This window comes from Anomalospiza imberbis, chromosome 2, assembly GCF_031753505.1.
Source record: "Anomalospiza imberbis isolate Cuckoo-Finch-1a 21T00152 chromosome 2, ASM3175350v1, whole genome shotgun sequence".
NCBI classification, from domain to species: Eukaryota; Metazoa; Chordata; class Aves; order Passeriformes; family Viduidae; genus Anomalospiza; species Anomalospiza imberbis.
Genome location: NC_089682.1, coordinates 96,985,425 through 97,005,071, shown reverse-complemented (window position 1 = coordinate 97,005,071; position 19,647 = coordinate 96,985,425). Strand labels below are relative to the sequence as shown.

At 39.4% G+C, this 19,647-nt stretch overlaps 1 protein-coding gene across 9 annotated transcripts in view; it reads left to right on the top strand.

Moving 5' to 3' along the window:
* KLF12 (KLF transcription factor 12) overlaps nucleotides 1–19,647 on the top strand; it is a 229,750-nt gene that overhangs the window by 126,441 nt on the left and 83,662 nt on the right. For all 9 annotated transcript variants that reach the window (XM_068182323.1, XM_068182327.1, XM_068182319.1 and 6 more), the window contains one exon: nucleotides 17,252–17,795. In XM_068182323.1, coding sequence (XP_068038424.1) covers nucleotides 17,252–17,795 — 544 coding nt within the window. The remainder of the gene's footprint in view (nucleotides 1–17,251; nucleotides 17,796–19,647) is intronic.

Below are 19,647 nucleotides of genomic sequence, written 5' to 3'. Positions count from 1 at the left end.
TGTTTGATAACTAAGTGCCTCACAAATTTTTCGTAAGCTACTTACCTGTTAAAGAAGGAAATTTATCTGGATTAATTCAATAGCAGTAACATACCAGAAATACCATGTTATGATAATTTAAATAGATAATATATTCTGGGGTTTAAGCCATTTTATTCCAGGGTGTTTTTTTAAATTTTATTTAAATTTTATTTTTAATTTTTAAATTTATATCCTTTTGATTGAGGAATGGAGTTCAGTGCTAGTTGTGGTTTCAAGATCACCTTGCCCAGAGATCTCTTTCCCTCTTGGCATGTTGAACACTCCTCTATAGGGCAAATGCGAGACCAGGAATTGTAAAAGGAGGGCTTGCTTTTCCTAATTTTCTTTCTTAGATCCTCCAGTTATGAGCTCAATGAACTAAATGAGTTAATCTATTTAAATTTCTCTCTCTTTTGTGTAATTTTAAATTTTTTATTCACCCTTAGTTTTTACAGTGTTCTGTATCATTACCAAAAATGTATAAGGAAGGAAAATGAGTGGCAGATTTCTCACTACTTATATACCATGGATGTAACCTTTCTGACAGATCTGAAATACTGAAGGTGAGACCCAGAAACATCTGTTCCCCAGGAGGATTTGACTGCTCATTTGAGTATAGCCTGACTAATTCTTTTACTGGACAAAGCTAATCTGGAAGGGAAATACTGGAAAAAATGCCTCACATCATTCACAACCTTTCATACAGGAGAGGCGTATTGAACTCAACATGAATTTAATGATACCTTTCCAAGCACCACCAGTTACTGTATTTGTTGCCTTTGTTGTACACAATTGCTACTGGAAGTGCTGCATTATCCTCCTAAGACTTATTTTGGTGTCTTGAAAGAGTTATAAAATAAACTAATTTTCCAGAGGTAACTGGTTTAGCCTCACAGTGATAAACATATCCCTGCATGGTAGTATCTGTTACTTTAGGATGTAAGGAAGATTTGAAATACCATAATTGTGGTGTGTAATCAATATTTCTAAAATCAGATGTGTTTTTATTGTTCTGTATATAGAACTTGTTGGAGACAGGTAGGATGAAGGCAAAGCATGAATTAAGTTTTACTTGTCCAACTTCTCCTTTTCTTAGGTTTACATCTTATGTAATACTATAAAAAGACTGGTGGTTTTGTCTTACTGCTGTTCCTAAATCTTTCATGTTTAGGCACATCATGACAAGCATTTTAAAAGAGCATTGATGCCTGAAGCAGGGTACAGTCTGCAAATTCTGGCCTAAACAAATGTTCTCTCTTTTGGGATCCTCAGTAGGAATAAATAACCTGAGATTTCCCTCAACAGATTCACACATTAGATTTTTTTGAGGGTTTTTTGGCAGGCAGACGGCTCTACTATTTTAACTATCAACCCTGTTGGGATGTATTTTTAATAGTCAGAGTGGATTGGTTGGTAAGCTGGCTTTCTTGGCCATTTGGAAAGTGCTTCCCTCAGAACAGGAGTCATTAGTTGGTTCAGGAGCAGCCCTGGTCACTCTAAGCAATGCTGTGTCCCACAGGACTGGTAACTGAGCTTATTCATCATCTAATGTTATGCTGAACACATTATACATCAAAATATGAAATTAGCTTCCTTTAATCTAGAAGTATATCAGCTTTGTTGTATTCCTTCATGTAGCATAGTCACTGTAGTAAAATCTTTGGACTTGTACAGCTGGCTTTGTAAAGACCAAATGAAGACCTTTCAATATGGTAATGAACTTTCTTTGAATTTAATAAAATGCAATATCTATGACAGATAGTAAAATAAAACTGTTATTCTCATTCTCTATGAGAAAACTCATATTTTAAAAGGGAGAGAAAGGGCAAAAAATGGTGATCAATCTTGTAATTAGATTCCAGGATAATAAAACTATTGATGATGTTCTATGCAGGCACTGGATTAGTTAGTAGTTAAATATAAAGGGATGTCTAAGCTGTAAAGTCACAGGGTTTGAAGTTGAACAGTGTTCATAAATGCTTAGTGCACTTGAGGAGTAGTCCTATGTATGTAAAAAGTTCTTTTTACCATGAAATGTGATAAAGTACTTCATCTGTCTGTGAAGACCACCTCAGTTTATATGAACTGTGAGCCCTTCTATCAAAGTCTTGTAATGGGATTATAAAACCTTTTCACAGCACCGTTTTTGTGTTAAATGATGCCCATGTCAGCTAGCCACTTGGACACTTTGTCATAGGCAAATATTAATCTTTTATTCTAATTGCCTACACAGCGAAATAAATGGGTGTTTAGCCTGATCTCTTCCTGAAGTAGGCCATCTATAGGGGTTTCACTGAAAGAATTCAAAAGTGAAATCCTTAACTCTTCTGTTTGACTACAAAAATTCGGAGGAATGTCATTGTTTTTAGCTATAATATATTGCATTTCTTAAGGCCTAAAATAGTTCTTATGTGTTTGTGGACCCCTTAAAGGTAGAGCAACTCAGTGCTGTGTGCCTCTAATCAGGACTACGAACAGAGGTGATGTATACCTCTCCCATTGAGGATATCTGACCTTGTGGTTGAAATGTTAAAATTTCCACTGCTGTGACTCAGACTCTGTTTTAGATGCCCTGAAACCCCGTATTTTTAATGTTCCTGCTTTCTTTTTTACTTAGAAGCATGGGTCACTTAACCACTAATGATGTGGAAGACCTGGGTTCAATTTGCACCAGTGCCTGAAGGGATTCAAATCTGTCTCCCATGCATGCAAGGAGAGCTCTATTTTATGAGGCTTTTTGTGATTTATGAGGTGCAGTTATGAGGCTGTTGTTCTGAGATGGGATCTTCTGATACATCCTCTTCAAACTAGTCTGATTTACAGGTTCTGAGATTTACGGGACAGCAGCAAGAGAATGAGAATGTTTTGATCAGAGTTTACTTGCTAGGCAGAAGACTTGTTCTCAGCAGGATTTTTCTCTTAACTGGCTGTGTATTACCAGAGAGGTAATTAATGATATCTCTTGATTCTGTGAAAGACAGATTATTTTAGCATCTAATTCCTGCTATGTGCTACTAGCAGGCTACCCACATGCCACAATTTAGCACGTAAGCCAGAGGCTGCTGACAGCTGTACTAGAGGAAGACAGGCTTACACCACCTCACACATTGCTTAGAAAATACACTTCACTGATTTCATCCAGTGATTATCTAAATAATGTAGAATCAGAACTCCAGATTCCCTCCTCAGCGTCATTATTTTCCTATAAAATGCAAAGTGAAGGTTGGTGTGAGACTCTGTTTTCCCAACTTCCTTTTTCCAGATGAACTTCACTGCTGGAGTCTAGTGGGAGGGTGAGGGTGCTGGGTGGTTTAGCCCAGCACCAGCTGGACAGGCAGTGCAATGTTCTGCTGCCCTGAGAAACCACTTTCCTGCTAGCTAAGTTAGGGTTTTATTCATTGTGATGTGGCTTTTTCTGTCGGGGATTTTTTTTTCCTTCTTATAGAGTTAATCTGAAGCATGTAACTCTTTTCTAGCATGTCATTATTGAGGGTGTGGGAAACCTTCCTTGCCATCAGAATTTTCCATACCTGCTTCAGTCTTTCTTGGGAAAATTGGCCTGTTCACAGTCAGTAGACCTGCGGTTCTTCACTGGTGCAGCAGTTACTGTGAAGTTTGTTGCTTGGGAAGTACACAGAAGATGAGCTTTTTGCCATGGCCAAAATATCTGTAAAGATAGGCAGTAGCTGCCAATCTTACTCTATGTAGTGGATTGCAAGTCACGGAGTAGACAAGCTGTTGAAACAGCAAGAAGAGTACTGCAAAAGGGTATTACATATACTATCAGAGCATGATTTTAATTTATTTATGTCACTGTGCCTCTAGAAAACCAGTTTGGTGGGTGGGGGAGTGGTTGGCTCTGTATCAGCTATTTCTGTGTTGAGGAATAACATTTAGACCTGGTCCAGATGAGGGCTACAAAACTGAGCAGTAGAATGGAACAACTCTGCTATGAAGAAAGGATGAGAGAGGAGTTGCTCACTCTGGAGAAGAAAAGTACCAGGGGAAGCTCCAGGGAGATCATATTGCAGCCTTTCAGTATTTAAACAGGGTTTATAAGAAAGATGAATAAAGGCCTGTGGCAGCAGCACAAGGGACAATGATTTTAAACTGAAAGCGCATGGATTTAGACTGGATATAAGGAAGAGATGTAAGTTTTATGGTGATGTTGGTGAGACTCAAGAATCAGTTGCTCAGAAAAGCTGTGTATTCCCCGTCCTTGGAAATGTTTAAGGCCAGGTTGGATGAGGCTTTGAACAACCAGGTGCAGTGAAAGATGTCCTTGCCCGCAGCAGGTGGGTTGACTGGATGGTCTTTCAAGGTCCATTTTCCAACCCAAGGTTTCCTGCAATTCTCTTCGTTTGTGTTGTGAGTGTGTGCAGTAGTAGAGGTGAAATAGAGCAAAGGGGTGAGTGTGCAGGCATTCTGAAGGAGGTACCTGAGCCAATCAATGAGCACAGTTACAGTGTGGCCATGCCACAAGCAGCTCCACAGGGGAATCATGGCCCTTTCTATGCAGGTGTTGTTCTGTGTCAAAATCTGTCTTCTGTGTTGCTTGACAGCAGAAGTCTTGAATTTCCAAAGTGAAGTTGTGAGATGCCAAGCCATTTGTGAAACAACTGCACTTTACAGCCTATAGTTTTCTCCTGTTAGATTTTCATGCCTTTAACATGCAATTACTTATATATTGAAGCTACAGATACTCTTTTAAATTCAGTGGTAAAAGAGCTCCTAAACCCAAGTGTGAATTCCCCTATTCAATTTGTAATATATTAGGAGCTGTCAGTACTAATTAGTGCTGTAAAATAGCTTAAGCATAAGACCCACATGTCAACAAGAGTAATAGTGACTGTGTCTCAGAAGAAGAAGAATTTTGAGTATGCCTATTCAGAGATGTATTTGGTGTGCTCATCTGAATTTGGCTGGGTATGATATTTATGGTTAATGGAAAAAGAGAGTGATTGAATCTATACTTTTTTTAAGTTATTTCATGCACCTATCCCAAAGTAAATAAGCACACTGGGTTTGCAAGTCTTCCTTCTGAATCAGAGCAGCAAGACAGTGCACATGTAGAGATCAGCTCTTGCACTTCAAACAATTGTACTCCTAAAACAGTCAGGAGGAGTATTTGGAAATGCTTGGTACCCTTGGATCCTTCCCATGAGCCTTGACTGCTGAGCAGGGTGTATCCATGTGAGTGTATGCATGTGAAAATGCAGCAGTAAGTTCTCAGAGTCGATGGACACACGCAGTTAAGCACCTTCCTTCTTAGACCGTAACCATAATTTCTACTTAAATATGGGTTGTGATATCAATGATGTGGCAAAACATCAGTTCCATAACCAGTACTAGGTGACGTGTCCTGTTTGGTCTAACGTGGGGTAGTGTGACAGTGCTTATCCTGATGTCACTGTTGTGATGTTACACAACATCACTTTGCAGGCAGTCAATTTATGTCTGTACTTGAAATGAAATTAAGAATTACAGAACCTTTTTTTTTTTACCAGCACAAAGCAATTTTTTTTTTCTTCTGTTCCTCTGTGTGCTTCTAAGATGTGCTTGTGTGCGTCTTTTACTGGGTTGGCATAGGTAGGTAATTGCACAGCTTGTGTCCTCAGGGATACCCTGGTCTACCCCAGCCACTGCCAGTTCCTCCCCATGAGGATGCCAGAGCCTGTCCCTGAGCTCAATGCCATCCTTCACACTCCAGGACGTCCCAGGTGCCCCATGTGCCTCTGCCTGGACATCTGAGTTCAGCGCTCTTAGTGAAAGAGCCAAGAGAAAACCTTGTTCAGAACGTTGTTTTGTTAACAAAGGAAAGGGGTGAAGAAGAGGCAAGGAGGGAAGATTTAGGTCAACCAAAAACTTGGGGATTTGCTTTCAAATGCACTAGTTGGTTATATTCAGTAAAGAAATAACAAAAAGATCAGAAGATACTTGATGTGTTCTTTACCTAAAGTTTAAATGGGTCAATGTGCATTATTAACAATGGTTCATTCTAACATTTACTTCTCCCTCTCTTCCTTTATTTTTAAATAGAAACTTCTACTTTGAAGTAAAACTAATTATTCTGTTGAAAAATTATTTGTGCACCAAAATAAAAACTTCCTTTTTTCCTTTTACATTTCTTCCGTGTTTTCTTTTCACAAGCAAGAGAAATAGCTTATGTCTGGTTGCCCCTGTCACCATGGGTAGCATATAAGGAGTTTTCTTTAAGTTGAAATGCATATCTCTAAAGGGGGGTTCAAGAGCATTGTTTTGCCTACAGTTCAGTTTTAGGTGCCTAATACGGCATTTTTATATGTATTACTTGTTGTCAAAACCCAATTGTTTTGTCTCTAATAGAATTTAATTTTAGGTATAGTAATATACTCTGAAATTTATATAAGCTTAGGAAATGAAAAGTTATTAAGCAGCTATTACAAAGACCTTCTTTGAAAGTTGATGTTTTTTCTGTTTAAAAGCAATTAGTTCTTCAGAGCAAACTTGAAGTGTTGTCATCCATAAATGATAACATGGTGATCATAGTTTTGTATTAACTCTGTTCTGAGCAAAACAAGTAAATACCCAGTTTCTTCTGATGTATAATATCACTGTAATATTGTTGGCTATTAAAAAATAATTAGTTTGAGTTAATTTTAGTTCAGTTGCTAAGATGTTTATTGTTTTAAGATTAAAAGTATAATGAAATACTGAGTGTGTACAGTTGTCTCAGATTTCAGAGGTGAGCCTTTCAAATAATGGAAGTTGTTACAGATACACATTGCAGGCTTTACTTTAGGGCAGGAGAAGTACTCTGAATAATGATACTTTGTTTTATGCTATTTCTATTCAGCCCTTACAAGTCAGAAAGAATAAAATAATATAAAGAGGGTTTCATAGTTAGAATGCATTTAATTTTTATACTGAGTATTACAGTGTTTTAGCTCTACTGTTACAACTCTAAATTTGATATCGTAGTGTGGGAAAATCTCTAGAGATTCTTCCCTACATTTCCCCTTCTGTAAAGTGGAAGTGTTGTCTATGTACACGAGATTTCTCTACATGTAAACGAGATTTCTGAAGACTAAAAATTTTGCAGTAATCAGTAAGTGATTATTATTGTCATAGGATAAGAACTGAAACAAGGAAATCTTCATGGTCAGCTCCAGAGTATTGCATTAAATGGTCTGAACTGGAGTGTTTGTCTGCTGGTTCATGTGTGATGTCAGTGGGTTGTCCGTCTCATAATCCATATGTTGTTCTACTTTGTTTTTAACTGTAAACTTTATATAAAGACTCAAAGTAGGTGCACAGAGAGGGCTTGGTTTTTTTTCTTGTTTTTTTTTTTTTTTCTTCTGTAACAATAGCAGTTTTCTTCTATAACTGTGATATACCAGGACAGTGGATTGAATCAAAATCCAGTCCAGAGGCATTAGGAATTAATTTCCCAAATATACATGTTCTTAGTTTATATGACTGTTTGCTTTAAGGGCAAAAAGTCAGAAATAGCCATCCCAATTCTACTTTGACAAAAGCCATGCTAAAAGAACATTGGTGAGCCTAAGCAATGAAGCAGTCTGCCTTTGGGCAGTGTTGGTCTGCCTTTGGGAGGTTGGCTGTCTGTGCTAGTTTTGCTCAGACCCTTAGTGGGCCATTACTGCAATATGCATTTCTTGTCTTCATTTTCTGTGGACGCATGTCACAGAGAGACAGGATGTTTCACCAGCGGGTTTCTGGGGTGTCTGCTGACAGCAGAGGAATGGTGAACCTCAGCAGTTTCAGGTCCCAGGCACTGGTGGGGCATTTTGCTTTTCTGGGCACAAGCCCTTTTTGTGTGGTCACTCCAAGATTGACCTGCCTCCTCTTCTCCAGGCTGGGACACTCCCTGACATCTAGTCAACCTCTGCAGCCTTTCCAGCCAACCCCTCATCCAGAGGGATGAGCACCATCTCCTTCCCACCCTCATCTTCATCTTGTAGGCCTCCCTGTTGTATATGAGGTGACATCAGGTGACTTAATGCTTTGTGTAGGATTTAAAGTGCCTGATTTCTTTAATTTACATACTCACTTGGCATGACCCCTTGGAGCCTGGGTCCCTTTGCTGGTAGTATCCCTGCCTTCCCAGCCAAGATTTACTAGGTAACTTTCCCCTTTCAGACAGTTCCAGACCCAGTCTCTGCATTTTGTCTGCCTCTGCAGGTCTTTTTTCTAGCCAATGTTACTCTTATCATAAATTTGGCTCTTTTTCCTTCCTTGGAGTCAGCTCATGTCCACCTCAGTGCTGCCTGCTCCCAGAGGAAGGTGACAGTGGGAAGCAGGCATGGATTTCAGGGGGGTTAATGAGGCAGACTGCTTTCACCCTGGTTAACGAGCTTGGAGTAGAGCTACGCACACTTGGAGGTTGAGAAGTTTTGGATATACTAACTCAGGCCATGTTCCCTCAGTACCAGTGAACAGTACCAGCCATGTTTGTTTTACTAGGACCAGCAATAAGTTTGAGGAACAGACCGCAGAAAATGTTAGTTTTAGTAAAACTTGATTTAAATGTTTTCTCTCTGGAGTGAACACTTTTTTTTTTTTTCGCCACTGAAAGGGTTCATTTCAGTCAGACCTAACTGTACCTGTCTCTGTGCCATCTATTTATTTTACTGAAGAAATGTCGACATTGAGTGCAGCCTCAGGTGGGAGGTCAGAAGAACAAAATGAACTTAAACTTCAGCTTGAAGGATAGTAAACAACAGGAGGTTCATTTGGGAAAATGAATTCTTCTGGTGGAAATTAAGATGAACAATGACAAGCGAGGAACGACATGGAGAAGCTCAATTGTAGAGTTAGTATGACACACTAGATGTGAGTTTCAAGCATGGCACCTCCATCACCACCACATAAGTTTCCAGTAGGTGCACAGGTGCTGAAGCAGTTAATGGAGACCTTCATACCTCAGAGCAAGACTGAGAAATGAGGAATGATTGAAAAGAAGTACTGCCCAGTCGTTTGTGACTTTTCCACATCAGCTCTATTTACCAGGTACACAGAGTCCAGCTCCCAGGCTCGTTTGGTCATGGCTGAGTTTTGCCTGGAACTCAGTGATAGCTTGCAGGTGGTTAAAGGATATAAATAATAGTTTCATGCATTATTTGTCATAGTCCTTTTTGCTAGTATATTTATAAATATTTCAGAGTAATGTGCAGGGTAAGAAAATGTATATCAAAACTTTGCATCAAAATCTTAAAAAATTGTTGACTGCAAATTTTTCTTCAGACTTTCATTGATTTCAGTGTAAGTTGTGGGGAAGGGTTAGAAGGGGAGCTGCTAGGTGATTGTATGAATTCTTGTTGTCTAGAATTTTACAAACTAACTTATTTTAAATCTACAAAATTGAATTGGGCTAACATAATATTTTTTCCTGGTATTTTACCTTCCCTTTACCAACTATTTATGGATCTACCATTTATTCAGAAATTATTTTCACATCTAAAAGGTGTCAGTACAAGGAATACAACTATATCACTAATACTCTTTTTGTGCTTAAGAAAGTAATAATGCAAGCACTGCACTTCTATTAGATTTGTTTCTCTTCAAGACTTGTGTCATAGCAATGAGCATCAATTTGTTTCTTTCAACAACTTCTTACTTTGACAGAGCATTCTAGTAACACTTTTCATATAGAAGTAAAACTTCTAAGCTGAGCATCCAGTGTTCGGAATGTGTTCATGATTTAGGGAACAAGGTTTTGTTAGGTTTTGTTGCTTATCAGAAATATCACAGCAGGCCCATGTAAAATTTGAGGTATTGAGAATTTGTCTTCATTTTCAAGATATGTATCTTTTTAATATTTTACATACTAGATAGCACCGGGCCTGATTAGTTTGTTTGGCCTAGAAATCTGTAATCACTCAGATTTTCCTTCTGTGCTTTTATAGCAGTCCTTGGATAAACCTGCCAGTTTTGGGACAGGAGAGCTGGATATAAAGGAATGTTAACGCTTATGTTTTTGCAAACGTATTATTTAAAAATAAGTAATTTCATATTAGATGTATTTGCACTCATTGTTAAACGTGTTTAAAAATTAATGCTGTTTGCATAGGGATCTCCTTTTGTTTCCCCAGTTCTAATTTGTTTTCCCAGTCCTAAATTGAAGTGTTACTAAAGGTTGCAGCACATGGTACTTTTTTTAATGTTGAAATAGTTGTGGAATTACATCATTGTGTCACTGATCAGAAAAAATTAGAAGATAGTGTTGACAGCCTTGGAGCTTCAATTCTGCTTGTGTGTTCATGAATGGTTGATTTGCATTTGGTCTCCTCATTTCTTAGGTAATTCTCTTTTTATTTTGGGGCATCTTCTGTAGATTCTACACATTTAGCAACACTCAGCTAATAAGGCCACCTGTGCCTCATAGGATATGCTAGGAGAGTTTCTTTAGCCTCTTCAGACTCACAAAGAGAATAGAAATACTCTTTTTAGGCCTTGAGGGTTGGAAACCTCCACTTTGAAATCAAACTTCCAAGTGTTATGCAGAGATAATGATACATTAAGTGAATCATGAGTATTTTAAAGTGAGTATCTCTCAGTCTCTCTTGTTGAATCAATTCCAATTTGGTTAAATGCATTTTCATTGAGCCTTTTTTTATTTTAATAACTCCTGTTTTTCTTGGCGCCGGTTGCTGCTTTTTATAAAAGCTTCAATATATGAGTCGTTGTGACAGAGTCTGACTCAGCCTTACTTGGGAGTGCCATCTCTTGCAGATCTCTTTTCTTCCCTGGAACACAAATTTAACCTTGACCCTGAGCAACTATTTGTTGAAAACTGACAGTAAGACACATTTTAATTTGTGCTTCCAGAAAGGAAGCAGAATGGTCTCATTGTCTTGCATTTTGTCCTGTTCTTCAGCACGACCTCCTGTGTTTCTCCAGTGCATCCAAGCTGAGCAGTTCTGTGAGCCTGGAAAAGCCTACAGGAGCAGCCTTGAGCAAAAGGCAGAAATGCCTGTTCTCTTGGTGCTTTAGCATGTGGAAACAAAATTAAGTATTTTACTCAGTTTTAGTTTTCAGCTGTGTACGTGTTTGTCCTTCTGCCTTTATACAGCTGTCTGTCGCCATTGTTCTGGTGGATCCTTCATGTATAGATTAATAATAATAGTCTCATCTCAAATTGAGCATAGTTGAGTCTTGGATGTATCATCTTTTCAGAGGAATAGCAGAGTGTTTCAAGTAGAGGTTGTTTAGTTCATTTTTTTGCAGGTTGTATTACTTCTTTTTCTGAGAGTATTTTGTTGCTTTGGTTAAAGTGGGGATTTTCAGGCAGAAGTGAATATTGTGAAGGTAATTTCTCATGCTGGGAAGAGGTTTTGAAAAACATCTCTTCCTGTATCTTCAAAGAAAATTCACTCCTAGATTAGCAAAATAAGCCCTAAAAAGGCACTAAGTAAAGTGCTGGGTACTTCAGCCATAACCTACATGGCTTTTTGAAGTGCTCAGGCTGCTACTGACCCTAGCTAGCTGCAACCTTCTTTGCTCATCAAGTGCCTATGGGGTGGGGTAGGACAAAACCTGACATAGGCAGATATGTTTCATGGCCAGGACCTACAGAACTGCAGTTGGTTTCAGGGGCATGAACTTTCTACTGTATCACAAGCAAGATAAGGAAAATATTCCATTTTAAAAGCAAACTGTGTACAAAAGATGAATACACCATGTTCTAAACCCAACCCACCTGCTCATCTCATGGCATCAGAGTTGTAAGCACATCTGTGTGCTATGCAAAAGCAAAATGACTCCTTCTAGAGCAAGTGGGTTTTGTAATTTAAAATGCATTGGTTTTCATTTACTGTGAAGTGTAAGAAAATCTGTGACCTGCACAGTATTTCTCATTATTAAGGTTTCACCTTCCAGGCATCATGACCAGAGCTGAAAGCTGCTCTAGCTGGGCACACGTTCTGCACTGCCTGCCCAGGAGAGACTGCATGCCTGCACTGCTGAGCCTTGGCGTTCTGGTGCTGCGGTGGCAATGTTGTGGTTAAAATTATGGGGAGCTTTTCAGATAGAGTATGATTTTTCTTATCTCAGTCTTCTTTAACACTGACAAAACAAAATCATCTTGTCTAAAATTGCTCCTGCTGGAGCAGAATGAGGTGGGAGAGCACAATGAAAACCAAGAAGGGGTTTTGTGTGATTTGACTGAAGAGTTAAATGCTTAGCAATTTATTTTTTAACTTCCTGTCCTCAAAGCTAGCTTATTTTATAAACGCTAAATTTAGTCTGTTCTGTTTCCGTCATCAAGGACAGCTTTTTTGGTATGCTTTCTTACAAAATGTTTGACCTTGGGAGATTGCTGCCAGAAAGGAAGGCACTTCAAAAACTGACAGCTGATTGTTGGAGGTTCATAAACTCTGTTGTGTGCCTCAGTTGTGTGGACTCAGTAGAAGTCCACAAGCATTAAAGGCTCACTGTGGCTTAGTACCCTGTGAAGGTGGTGAACTGCAAGGCATCAGGATGAGTTGCTGACAACAATATGATCTTTGCTTTTTCTCTGGTTTTAACCTCAGCTGTGTGCAAACTGTGAGCTCTTCATGGCTTCTTTAGGGTAGGAGACAATGCTGATACACAGAGGAGTTGCCATGAGTAGAATAAGAGTAGAGTCAAAAGGGGCTCTTGCAAAATTTTCTCACAAGTAAGTTAAGAGGAGGTGAAATTCAGGGGGCTTTAAATAAGAAGAACTGTGCAGGAAAGGATGGCTGCCCAGCAGATAGGATGTTACCAGCCACAGCGTCACTGTGTTTCGCTCTGGGTATTGTGGCGGGTTGCGAGGTAGACTGGTTGTTTTTCCCTAATGGTCTGGGAATAAGGAGTAAGGAATGCTTTTTTACTCAGCCAAAAAAAATCTTTGTGAATAGGGAAATCACGTGTTATGTTCCTGGCGGTATTTATTAATGACAAGCTAATGAAACAGAGCACTGCAGAGAATACTGGTGTACAGCTTTAAAAAGTCAGGCACAAAAAGCATGAGCCAAGAGCATTGATTAATAGAGGCTGCAGCTTTATTAAAAAGCCTTTTCTAGCAGGGAGCTATCCTTACCTGTTTTCCAGTTCTGGCTCAGCCTGGACTGGAGTGGATGGTAAACAGCATAAGGATACAACAGCAGTGTTACAGAGACATGCGTTGCTGAGATTTGTCTCCAAGTTCCAGCTGGTGGCAGGGCTGAAGCTGTCCCTCTCCATTGCACCAGTGGGCTGAGCAGTGAGATGAGGGAGGCCATGTGGAGATGTAACCCCTCATATTGTATTTCTATGGTCTGGGCTGGTGTCCAGGGCAGCCCACTGAATTACAGGGACCTTAGGATGAACCCTTTCTAAGCCACCAAGTGTTCTGAAAGCTGCCAGACTCTCAGCAGCAGAGTTTAGACTCCTAAAACCAAAATGAAGTTTGCAAAACCAACACAGATGCTTTTGGGAGCCAGACAGGAAAATCCTGCTTCAGATGCCCAAACTAGCAATCCTCTGAGCCCACACCACCACAAGAAGCCCAGTTCACTAGATGAGAATGGAGAGACAGAAGAAATGAACACCACAGCTATTTGTTTTCCTTCCAGTTGAGCTGACAGAATGGCTGAAGGTACACTGAATATCGCAGCCACAGCTTTATTATCGTCTCAGTTAGAAAAGATGTAGTTCCATTAAATAAAACTAACAACAACACTCAGTGCCTAGGGAAATGAACAGTTATTTCTCAGTTATTAACATTAGTGGGAGATGCAGAGAAATAGTGTTCTGAGAATTCAGCCATTCCTTTTGGCTTCCTTCCTGCTCTTCTTCCCTTAGTCCTCATTCTGGAATAGCTGTCATCATTGGGAAAAGTTTACTTATATGTTCCATTTTCCAAAAAAAAAAAAAGATAAATTTTATGTTCAAAGTTTTGATTCACATACTGCTTAAATAGAGTTTTGGCAGCTTTGATAAAATCTGAGGTCATGGAGGAACATATACCACTGGTAGCTCCCTGTAAGGCAGTGTGAGTTGTTGGGGTAGATCTCTTTGTTTACCACCAGCAGAAGAAAATATAGCACTTGCTTACAATTTTTGTCTTAAATATGAGACATACAAACCTGCTTTGATAAGGATCTTGCTGTTTCTTGTAATGTTAGCTAACATCAGTCACACCCTGAATTTACCAAAGAAAGGGCATCCTTAGTCTTAGAGTTTTGTCAGGGAAAGGCAGCTATGGAAGGGCATGCCAGTTGTCATCCTCTTTGGAGATATTCATGAAGGGATTGTAAAGGTTTTGAGCTTTGTTTCACTACTGAAGACTGAAATAATAATATCAACTGCATTACCATAGTACACAGAGACTGTGTGGCCCATCCAGCAGCTCTGGACAAGAAGAGAGTACCTAGGGAAGGATATCTGGAATGTAAGGAATGTACAAACAAAAGTAAATGTAGAAGAGTTGTTAAAAGAGAAAGTGATTTGTATGATAGTCTGAAGTTATGTGTTACTTTTTTCTAAATTCCCAAAGGACTAGGTGTAATTACTATAATGAAACAAAGGCCTGTTCTTAGCACAATTTAGAAAAATCTGTAAGTCATGACCTGTGCTTTGTCTCAAAGACCATTAGCTCTATCCACGGAACAAATACTTTGTGTGGTATCAGCTACAGGAGGGTTTGGGGTTCTCTACTCCTCTTGTGAGGGACCTAGTGCTGCTTGCTGCAAAGGCAGGTAGGACTTCAGGGCAGATGCACCCTGTTTGAAAATAGCTTTTGAGATCTATGTGGATCCCTTGTGTTGAGTCCCTTGTGGCAGTGGGTCAACCTGATATCTTCCTCTGCCACCCAGGGAAAACCTGGAGTAAAGCAATAGGATTTCTTGCATGGTGGATTTATCTACACTGTGGCTAGAGCTGGCAATTCATGCTTCTAGATGACACTTGTGTGGCCACGTGCATGAGGGGATCCCTCATCTCTCTTGCACAAACTGATACCATTTATCCCTCTCCTCTCAAACATTTAGGATAGGAGATGCTGCCTTTGGCCTTATGACGGTTCAGGTGCAGGTGTCCCATTCCACTTTGCTGTGGTACCTGTGGTTCAGTTCAGCAGAACCAGTCTATCTACCCAAGTGCATATAGATGAGACTTGTCAAGATTTGACAATTTAACTTCCTGTGCCACGTATGTTTATGGTTTTGTCTTTATGATGTCATGGTGGGGGATCTCATTATGGACAACAGTCAAGGTGTTTCAGAGGAAGTTACCAGGAATCATCACCTGGCAATTATGGGCAGGTGTGCCTTCTTGAGGAAGAGCTTTACGTAGCCTTGTCACTCATGGCGGGTTATGTGCATTGAAAAGTAACCTGTTCTTCACTTTGTGTCCTTTTTAGCAGAATTTCCCATTGTCTTTATAAAAAAGTATATTTTGCTTTTGTTACTTGTATTACAGCAGAATAGCAGGATGCAGGGTTCAGGTGAATCCATTATTTAGATGGTGGTCCCCTTATTGTAAATTGCTTTGTGTATGAATAGAGGATGAGAACATTCCAGAGATGTTCTTGCTTTCAAATAGGGGGAAATGTCAGATCCAAGAACCAATCTAAATCAGCTGAATAGATGAGATGTATTAGAACATCTAATCTTTCAGCATGCCAGAAATAATATCCAGTTAGGTCCTTATTACTGCAATTTTCAATATAAGTGTTTGTATTTTTCTTTTTCAATAGAATTTCATTCTCTGTTGAAGCTTGACTCTGACTCAAAACAAGGAGGGCTTTCCTTGGAAATATTTAATGTAGTTGATTATAAAAACCAGAGAGGGAATTCATAGCTTGATTGATTGTTAGTTTATTGACAGTAGATGCATTAAAATATTTCTAGCTTAAATATTTCTGACTTAATATTTTTAGATACTTAGTAAATACTATAATCTAGAGATCAAGTTAATGCATTTAGAGCTGCTTAGGTCTGTACAGGGAGTAATTGTTTTGGGTCAAGTGAGGTTTGAAGGAGCAGCGAGGTGTGAGGTTGTGGTTTGGTACTACACTGTGTGAATGCCTGTCTGTAGAGAAGCTCTGCTGCAGTGCAGTGCCATGGAGTTCCTTAGCTAAGGAGCTGAGAGCTGTGCTTTGTCTTGTGACCAGATTATCGATGGGCATTTCCATCCTTGCTCTGCCTGGTGAAAATTACTTGAAAAAACATCATTAAAGACCGGTTATTAATGATGTACTGTCAAAATGGAAAGATATATCAAATGAACTTCTCTAGGGATCTGTCTTTGGTCTAGCATTATTCAAAAATTCTATTAACCTCTTTGATGACGGAAATAAGGGAAAACTATAAAAATAGCAGATGGTACTGCTCTAGAATAAATTTAGTTCAACCAGCTTTGAAAGAATTGATCTAAAGCATAAAATTATTTCATGAAGTCAGGAAAATTGTTCTCAATTAGTATGGAAATAATAATAATAACAATGGGGAAGGCTATCTAATGGGCTAGTTCAGAATAATGAATTGCTGTAACCATTGCTCATTCTGACAGGGCAATCAGACAAATGCGTGTCTCTGTACTGACACGTAAGTTTATTATCAATGACCATTCAGAGTGCAGAAATCAAACATAGAACTGAAGGACTGAGGGTAGCATAAGGCACCACCTTCTGAAAAGTTGTGGACAAAACTTCAAAGATCACTGTTAAAAGCAAACAGGTACTAAGGCTTGTCATTTTAAAGCAGACGTGTGACAGAAAGAAGCAGCCAGGTCTGCCTAGTCTAGAAAAAAGTAGACAACTGGGGGGAAATTAGTCTTTGAGCATGCAGAAAGTTGTTTGAGAAATGGTGGTAACCATTTTTTCTTCATGTCTGAGTGATGATGACACAAGAGAGTAATGCTGTGGTTTAGAATTAGATGTTGGGGAAAAAATGTTCTGTCAATATAAATAGTTGTTATTGCTGAAGATACTAAAATTTTTGTCATTGGTGACTTTGCATAGTGCAAAGAAGCAGGATTATTTTGTACTGTTAATCCTGACACTTTCTAAGAAATGGCAGTAGAATACTTTTTCTTTTTAATATTTTGTTCAAATATTTTGTCTGTGCTTTCTAACATGATTTGTACTTCAAAATTATGAGCTGACTCAAGAAAAGAAAACAAGTTCTGTGGCTTTCATGATCAAGTTGGGTAGTATGCATTAGCAACTGGGTGTGCAAGTCATCTTTAGCCACATGTGTAACTACGTCCCTTTGTTCTTCCTCAACAGTCTCCAAACGTCCACAACTACCCAGATATGGATGCTGTACCCTTGTTACTAAACAACATGAAGGCCGACCCCACGGAGGATTCATTATCTGCAGACCATTTCCAAACACAGACTGAACCAGTGGATTTGTCAATAAACAAAGCCAGGTCATCCCCTACAGCAGCTTCATCTTCACCGGTTTCCATGACAGCATCAGCCTCCTCCCCTTCTTCTACTTCTACTTCTTCCTCTTCCAGTCGGCCAGCTTCATCCCCCACAGTAATAACATCAGTCTCCTCAGCAGCATCTGTACCGTCAGTATTAACTCCAGGTCCTCTTGTGGCCTCTGCATCTGGTGTTGGAGGCCAGCAGTTTTTGCACATTATCCATCCAGTACCACCTTCAAGTCCCATGAACTTGCAGTCCAACAAAATGAGTCATGTGCACCGAATCCCCGTGGTGGTACAGTCGGTACCTGTTGTCTATACAGCTGTGAGATCACCTGGGAATATGAACAACACTATAGTAGTACCACTGTTGGAGGATGGGAGAAGCCATGTCAAAGGTAAGTGGAGCCAGTTTTGTGCATCTGTGGCATCTCTGAAACAGGTCTTGTATGAGAAAAACATAATGATTATAAAGTTGTTAGTTTCCACACTTACGGTGTTGTTGCTGAAAAGACATACAACTTACATGATTGGGAGGAACCTTTAAAAGTCTTATCCCAAATAATCTTTCAGGTAATTAAGTTTTTAAATTAAGATTGGGTTCAGCAGTGGTGTTAGATGCTTACACAACTTGTGACAGGTTTTGTCCTGAGAGAAGTAAGTCCTCTCCAGAAGCTGAAGAAGTAGGAGAATGGAAAAAATGTCAGTGTATAATATTTATGACAATATATAAAACATCATAGATGAACATGGAAAACTCACCAGGTGTTTCAGATTTAGCAAGGGGAGGAATGTCAGAGGGTTTGTTCCCCAGCAACTAGAAAGCAACCATCGGGCTGTAGCAATGTGTGAAGGAAAGGCTTGTGGACCAAAGAGCATTAGCAGATGCAGAGAAGTAGGTTTTACTAAGCTTAAGGAGTGGCAGTGCAATACTTTGAATTAGGTTTCTTCTTCCAAATTAAACAGCAGAAGGGAAGGAAGCCACCCGGAGTGTTTATGTTGGGAATGAGTTTTGCAGACACAGGACCCGAGAGGCACATGGAGGTGTGAAGGGAGGAAGAGGCACATGTCAGAAGGATGGATACACTCTTGAGGTGTCCAAAGAACACAGAAAGCGGAGCTGGAAAGCAAGAAAGCATGAGAACCCAGCAGTTACTGAGGGAGCAAAAACTTGTTAGGGATAGTGAGGTGGAGGAAGGAAAGAAAAAACAGACGTGTCCAGAAACTTTGAAAGCACAGCTTTATAAAGGGGGCATTAGTGACCAAGATGGGAATATGAGGAAAGGAATGAGATACTCATTTCAAGGCTCATTGCATGTCAGTGAATAAAATATGGTAATTTTCCCGTGAAATGAGGTATTGCTTTAGGCAGAAAGGGAGGATACTGACAGATAACCTTACTTTGGGGCTTATGAGACTGCAGGACATTTAGTCTTGTAGCATCTCTTGTGTTCCTAATTGCATAGTGAGCAGGTCTCAACAACTTGTTTCTTACCTCTTACATCTGTTTTCATTAACTGGCAACTGTGTGCTATTGTACAGGACTACAGTGATGGGTCATTCAGACGTTTAGGGGTATCCTGTTGTCTGTTAATCTGTGACTCTCCTACTGGTCCCTCACTACCCAAGTGGGGATTGTGCCCTCTCAGTAGGCTTGGACATAGGAAATGAACTCACTGTTGATCTGAGTCTACTTTTAAACCTCAAAATGATGATTTAAGTTTTATTACACTTCATACAGTGATGTAATTTTAGCCCTGTGTGCCTTTATGTCAAGAAATTATGAATAAAATCAGTACTTTGTACCATTTAGTCTAGGAAAAAAACCCAAACAAACAGAAAAAGGAAAGTTTTAGTCTGTATTTTGATTTTGGAGCTTTAAGGTGCACCTAACTGTGAGCTCATCGAGAAATTTCCTGTTTATTTTCTTCTCAAAGGTGCTAGTTGGCTGTGGTAATAGTCTCCTCTATAGGAAGCACCTCCTGATCTTATAAAACTGGAAATTCACTGCCTCAGTTTCATCAACAAAATTCCAGAATTTTATGTGCTGTAGGAATTTCAGCCAGTGAACTCCATGGCTTCAGACCTGCCCTGACAGTATGGCCTTTGTGCTCTAATTGGCAGAGGACATTAGCCCCTGCATCATCTATTAATGCACAGTTAAAGAAAAATAAGGTATTAACAGTTCCTCAATTTATTAATTTTTTCTCATGAGTTGTACTCACTTTGTTGTCCCTAATACTTTTGATT